At 56.7% G+C, this 6,915-nt stretch overlaps 1 protein-coding gene across 2 annotated transcripts; it reads right to left on the bottom strand.

Moving 5' to 3' along the window:
• Positions 1-386: 386 nt before the first annotated feature.
• On the bottom strand, positions 387-4,660 carry PCDH8 (protocadherin 8). 2 transcript variants are annotated; one of them, XM_072326470.1, is made up of 3 exons: positions 2,168-4,660; positions 1,843-2,053; positions 387-1,420 (listed from the first exon to the last, which is right to left on the bottom strand). In XM_072326470.1, the coding sequence occupies exons 1-3, from the start codon at positions 4,577-4,579 to the stop codon at positions 1,047-1,049; spliced, it is 2,997 nt and encodes a 998-aa protein (XP_072182571.1). In that variant the 5' UTR covers positions 4,580-4,660; the 3' UTR covers positions 387-1,046. The 2 variants fall into 2 exon arrangements, with proteins under 2 accessions (XP_072182571.1, XP_072182572.1); XM_072326471.1 differs by having other exon boundaries at positions 1,843-2,050; positions 2,168-4,655.
• Between the last annotated feature and the right edge of the window lie 2,255 nt (positions 4,661-6,915).

Here is a 6,915-nt window from a genome sequence, read left to right as displayed (position 1 = left end):
CCTACCAGCACATGCCTGCGTAGCTTTACACCAATCAGTTCCAGCCCTATCAGAAAGCAAAGCACTCCAATGGTCACTAATGCAAAGGTATTTTTACATCACGAGCACTTCAGCTGACTGATGCAACTTCACTGGAGTTCCCCTGATTTCCACCAACAAAGGGTCTGTCCGTAGGTGCTCACGCATGCAGTGAGCAGCACACAGCTATCACACAGCTTTCCTTGTCCCCCTCCGGTCCCAGAGTTACCAACTCCAGAGCAGAAGATGAGGAGTGGGTGAGACAAGATGTAGCTCTGCTCATGCTCCTCCTGTTCGTTTTCCTGCACAAAACTCTGTTGCCCTGTGAAGACTCGAAACAAGAAGCGCAAAAACCACAGACAGACCCCTCCAACACATCACAAAACCTTTATTAGTGTTTATCAGTGACACAGATTACAGGAACCAAAGGCAATTAAATAACATTTAACTTTAAACCGACCACAGATTCAAGAGATACAAGTCACATTTGGCAAGGCAAACGTCTCCGCACACTGCGTTGCTTGGGTTACTATTACACTATGAAAGAGGAATTTCCCTTACAAGATTCTACATATTCAGGATATTATTAATAATTATTGTGTCTTTCAGACAGTTCCTTTGGCAAGAATTCCCATTTTTTTTTTTTTCCTTAAGCTTTTATTATATAAAAATATAACCAATTTTCATTATGTACAAACATTACATTACACACTGTACAGGTTAAAAAACACTACAAAAACATGGCAGGCCATGGGCAAACCAAACGCAAAAGGAAACCATGTAGAAAACAAAGGAAAAATAATAATAATAATTAAATACTGCACATTTCATAAAAATTACATGAACTACAAACAATTTTTGTTGTTGCCGTTGTTTGCAAATACCAAACAGTACCAATGGGAAATCTTTCCCAACACCTTCATGTTTTAAGGCACATCTTTGCATATTTACACTTACAACACTGGGTCTGGTCAATAACTTAAAGGCTCCCGTGAACGACCGAGTCGTGCAGATGGGGCCAAAAAGGGTTATGATTTCTCAGTGGCATCAGTCTGGGGGCTCAGGAATCTGGTTGAGGGGGCCGGGTAGAGGGGCACCCCAATCTCCTGGAGGTCAGGGAGCCGTGCGGGACGCGGAGGGGACAGCAGCGTGATCGTCCGGTCAAAATCCCTGTGCAACACCTTCTCATAAACACTCTGCAGCCCCACCGTCTTTGGCAGCTGGGCCTGGTAAAAGTTGTCCCTGCGGAGGGGGTCCCGGGGCAAGGATGTACTTTTGCAGAAGGTGGAGAGAGGCGCCGGAGGGTGGGGAGAAGGGTGTGGGTTGGCTCGGCCACAGGAAGGGCTCCAGCAGCGGTCCGAGTGGCCCAGGATCTTGCACTCGGCTGTACAAGCCCACAGACCTAGAGAGGGAAGGAGGAACCTGTTGTTGCTGCAGGAACAGCCACACCACCCGCAGCCCACAGCTATCAATCACGAGAGCATATCGCGCGGACAGCAGCGCTGGGAAGCGATGCTCTGTGGCTTGCTCAGGGAAGTAGGGTTACATATTTAGCTCACGGGAGCAAATGAAAGAAGAAGGTTTCTGAGGAGGGGGGGGGGGGGATAAAACACACCCACAGCTCTAAAGTAATGCATTCAGTGCTTACTGTGGGCAGAAGCCAGCACTTAGCAGCCTGCTGGGAGGAAACCCATGCAGCTTTGGAGGCAAGTATCAGGTTTCCCCTGCTCTGTGTGTGATGCATCCCTCCACGCAGCACCCTGCCCATCTATCCAGCTGCACAAGGAGGGACGCACCGCACTGGGAGCGGGATGGAGCCCTTACCGTTCTGCATATGTGTGATGAGGTCCTTCTTCAGTGCATCCCCGCTGATGTCTGAGTCGCTGTCATTGAAATCGCTGTCGCCTTTGCCGCTGTCCTTGCCGCTGAACTTCTCTGCCTCCCGGCCCGAGATGGTATTGAAGGAGTGCCCCTTCCAAATGGCCACGGGGGGGGCGGGCTCTTTGCCGAAGCTCGGAGCGGCGGTGAAACCCTGCTGGGGTGGGGGAAGTAGTAAAGGGTCAATTAGCATCAGAACTACATCTCTGTGATTTACACCCTGCGATCCTCCCCTTCCACCCTCTGCTTTCTGGGATGCACAGGACCTTACCTCCCCACCGGCTCCTCTGAGCCGCTTCTGACCCTCGTAGAGGCAGGCACTGTCGCTGCTGCTCTCCGCGGTGGAGATCTCCTCAGCTGCTGGAGAAGGGTCGGGGCCGCTGAAAGAGGTTTTGCTGGGGAAGGTTCGTACCTCGAACACATTTCCCCTCTGGCTGCTGTCCTCCTGCCGACCCTTCTCCAGGTGGGAGATGTCGATCTGCTCCTTCAGGGGACTGTTGTTTTTGATCTCGTTCCCTTTCTTGCGTCTGTTGCAGGTGGTGGCAATGGTGATGATGGCCACCAGGAGGAGAGTGCAGCTGCCCGCCAGGACAATGATCACAATCAGAGGGATGTCCCACTGCAAGGCCTTCCCTTGCCAGGAGCTGGGCTTGGCTACCTCCTGAATGCTGGAAGGAGCAGTGGCAGTCACCAGGAAGCTGACGGTGGCAGTTGTGGCCAGGGGGGGTCTCCCGTTGTCTGTCACAGTGAGGATGACCTTGAACAGCTGCCCCAGTTCTTCAGAGAGGTCGCCCCTAAGCACGATGTCTCCAGTGCTTGGGTTGATGGCAAAAAGGTCCTGCTGGGGTTCTTCCAGGAAAGCAAAGGTAAGCTCAGCGTTGGCCCCGTCATCTGCATCACGAGCTTTGATCTGGGCCACCAAGGCATCACGGGAGGTCTTGCTGGAGACGTTGATTTCCACTGACCCATTGGTGAGCACCGGCTGGATGATGATTGGAGGGTTGTCGTTCTGGTCCACCATCCTCACCTTGACAAGCGTGCTGCTGGAGAGCTGTGGGGAGCCTCCATCAGTGGCCTGGATCCTCAGGTCAAGCTGCTTGAGGATCTCATAGTTGAACGTTCTGAGGGCATAGATGGCCCCAGTGGCAGGGTCAACAGAGACGTAGGTAGAGATCGGGGCCCCCATCACTTGGGTCTCCAGTAGCCGGTATGTGACCTTCCCATTGTGGCCAAGATCAGGGTCACGGGCCACCACAGTGGTGATGTAGGCACCTGGTGGGTTGTTCTCTGGCACAGCCACCTCATAGAGGGGCTTGGCAAAGAGCGGCGCATTGTCATTCTCGTCGCTCACCCGCACCGTGTACTGACGGACAGTCTTGAAGGGCGGGGAGCCCAGGTCCTCAGCCACCACAGTGAGATTGTACTCAGGGATGCGTTCGCGATCCAGCGCCGCCGTGGTGACAATCATGTAGCTGTCCTCGTAGGCCCGCTGCAGGGCAAAGTGGTCATGGCCGCGCAGGCTGCAACGTACCTGCCCATTGGTGCCAGAGTCACGGTCGGAAGCGCTGACGAGGGCCACGAAGCTCTCAGTGGCAGCCGCCTCACTGACGTAGGCCACGCCGGCGGCACTGCCAGCACCACGCAGGGCGCTGATACTGATGCGCGGTGCGTTGTCGTTGACGTCAGTAAGGCGTACCACAACGGTGCAGGTGGCAGCCCTGGGACTGGCACCACGATCCTGGGCACGCACGTCCAGCTCATAGGTGCGGGTACGCTCATAGTCCACAGCTGCCTCCAGAGTCAGGCGGCCAGAACGTGGGTCTAGGCGGAAGAGCCGCCGTGCCTCAGGGGGCACCTGACTGCCAAAGGCATAGACGACCTCTCCGTTGGGGCCCTCATCGGGGTCCTCAGCATCCAGGTCAAGCAGCAGGGAGCCAGGCGGTGCATCTTCAGGCAGCTCCACTGTCACAGAGCTCCGGGCAAAAGTGGGGCTGTTGTCGTTAGCATCGAGAACACGGACGTGCACAGTGGCTGTGCCTGAGCGCGCAGGGCTGCCTCCATCCTTGGCCACCAGCTCCAGGGTGTAGGAAGGCTGGCGCTCACGGTCCAGCTCCTGCAGCAGTACCAGATCTGCGCAGCGTGCCCCATCCGCCCGCGTCTGCGCCTCCACACCGAAGTGGCTGTTGAGAGAGACCTGGAAGCTCTGGATGGAGTTGGAACCCACGTCCTCATCCACGGCCACCTCCAGTGGGAGGCGAGTGCCGGGAGCAGCGCTCTCCGACACCTCCAGCGCCATCTGGGCACGGGGGAAGTGAGGCGCGTTGTCGTTGATGTCGCGCACCTCCAGCTCCACGTGCACCAGGCGGTAGCGCTCCCTCCAGCAGCTCACCACGTCGAAGGCCAGCACGCACTGCGGTGCCTGCCCGCACAGCCGCTCGCGGTCCAGCCCCGCCTCGCCGATGCTCAGCTGCCCGTCCTCCTCCCGCACCCTCACCAGCGAGCTGTTGCTGAACTGCCGCATCAGTCGGAAGCTCATTTCCCCCGGAGCTTTCACCGGCATCTCGTCGGCCAAAGTGCCGATCACCGTTCCCGGCGCTCCTTCCTCGTCGGTGCGGTAGCGCACCGTCTTGCAGCGGGACAGGGCCAGCAGGCAGCCGGCGGCCAGCAGCCGCAGGGGGCTCATTGCACCTGCACGGGACTGAGAGAGGGGGGGAGGGGGACGCGGTGCGGGAACTGCGCACAACTCCACGCACCGTCCACCGCCGTCTGCGCCCGTCCGTACCTCCGCGCCGCCTTTAATAGACGGCGTATGCAAATGAAGAGGCGGCGGAGCCAATGGGAAGCGGGCGGCTCCCGACAATCCCCCTCAGCCGGGGCGGCTCAGGCAGCCGGCGGGAGCGGGGAGTGCGGGGCGCCCGCCTTTGTTTCCTTTAACTCCTCGGGCCTGGGGGGGGGGCTTCTTGCTTTTTTATATCTTTCTTTTTTTTCCCCTTCTTCTTTCTCCCTTTTTTTTCAAACGCATCTTTTTCTTTTTTTCCTCCTTTTTTCCCCTTCCTTTTCCCCTTTTTTCCTTTCGGGTTTGGCAAAGGGGAGCGGCGGGGTTCGTGCATGGGGTGCCGCGCTCGTACCCCTACGGCCGCACATGGGTCGGCCGTGCCCGGCTGATGGGGAGGGGGGATAGGGGGGGTCCGGCATCCCTTCATCCCCGCACCCGCAGCGCCGTGTTCCTCGCGTGAGAGCCTGTGATCAGCGCCGTAAGTCGCCTTTCAGGAGCTGTCCCCGCATGCGTTAGTATGCATGTCACCACCCGGGTTTCTTAAGCCTGGGGCACTAGCAGGCGAAAGGAAAAGGGAAAAAAAAATAAAGAAAAAAAAAGAAAAATAAAGGGGAGAGAAGAAGAAGAGGGGAAAAAAAAAAAAAAAAAAAAAAAGAAGTTCCAAATAGGATTTAGCATAAGCTTGAGGAGATTTGGAAAGGTTTCAAAGATCAGGCTGTATCAAAGGCTTATGAAGCCCTCGTTAGCTGTAGAAATATAATAGCATGGCAGGCTATCCCATTTGAGGAACCAATGTCTGTATTATTTCACTGTGACAGGCTAAAGGGAGAGAAAGTTGAACAGTTTCCACAGAGGAGTTGGACTAAGTTGAATATAATGAGCAAACGCCACATGTATCCATTATGTCCCTCTATTCATTCCCAATCACTGCCATAACTCTTTGACTAAACGATGATGAGCGCTGAATTACACACAATGCCCGGCTCATATTAAAATACATTTAAGACCGATCCCTCCTGGTGCCCTGTTACGCCTATTCACGGGATTTTCTTTTTGTCCTAATAGGGCCCCTCTGGGAAGCAACACCAGTCTCGTTCCAGAAGAACAAAATAACAGCGTGAGGCTGAAACCTGGCACGGACCGGGGGAACGCGGCCATCTGCCCCGCACCGCACGGAGCCCCGCGGCCGCGGAGCGGGCGGAGGGCGCAGCGCTCCAATGCTGCCCTCCTCCTCCTTCTCCCCTCCCTCCCTCGCTCCTTTCCCCTCTCCATCCTTTCTTAGGGAAAAGCGGTTGAAAGGAGCAAGGCAGAGAGCACGAATGGATGCCTTCCCCGCTCTGCGTTGCCGGGGACAGGAAGGGGGGGCTCCGGCACTCTGGGGCACCCACGGAGCCTCTCGCCTGCGCGGGGCGCTGCGCGTGTTTTTGAGTGGAGCGCTGCGCTGAGCGTTTTTGCACGGGGTGTTACTTGGGGCGCTGCGCGTGTTTTTGCGCGTGTTTTTTGCGCGGGGCGGCACGCGAGCGCAGCGGGCGCGGGCGGCTGCGGCTTGCCCGCAGCGGCGGCTTATGGAAATAGGATTTAAATAGCGCATCAGCGCTCGCTGCGGGAATAGGAGGGAGCTGGGCGCGGGGGGGGGGACGCGCAGTGCCGCCGACAAAAGCTCCCCTAGCTCCTGGTCTCTAAAGGCTCCGCGCAGCGCCGCGCTCCTGCCCGTAGGAGCTCCGCAGACGGCTGTCGGGGCGGACGGGGAGCAGCGCTGGATCGGACCGGGTTGTGCCGTGCCGTACCGGGGGCTGCGCGCATGGGAACGGGACCGCCGGGCGGTAGCGGGCAGCGGGCAGCGGGGCGGCCCCTCGCGTGTAACAGGATTATCGTGGCCATTTCAAGTTCCATGCAGCATGTAATTTATTTTTAATTAGGATTAGGATCGAGAAGGGAAGGAGACCAGACCGTGTCCCCCTCCCCTCCCGCCCCCACATCCCCTGTCCCCGTGAAGGCACGGCTGTGGCTGTTCCAAGATTCCTAAAAAAAAAATCAATCAATCAATACAACGGACCCGCGATCGCCTCCCACACTCTTTGCAGGAGAAAAGGGTGTAAAGAAATGTATTTTCAATGTGCGCTCATATATATTCTGCTTGGAAAGCTCCCCCCCTCCAACCCCCCCCCCCCCTTCCTACCTCCCCACCCTGTTCCCACCTCACTCATCTCAGACACTTCTAATCAGAACCCTTTTTAAAGAGG

Source organism: Excalfactoria chinensis, chromosome 1 (assembly GCF_039878825.1).
Source record: "Excalfactoria chinensis isolate bCotChi1 chromosome 1, bCotChi1.hap2, whole genome shotgun sequence".
NCBI lineage: Eukaryota > Metazoa > Chordata > Aves > Galliformes > Phasianidae > Excalfactoria > Excalfactoria chinensis.
Note: the sequence above shows the minus strand (reverse complement) of the source record. Positions and strands in the feature narration are given on the sequence as shown.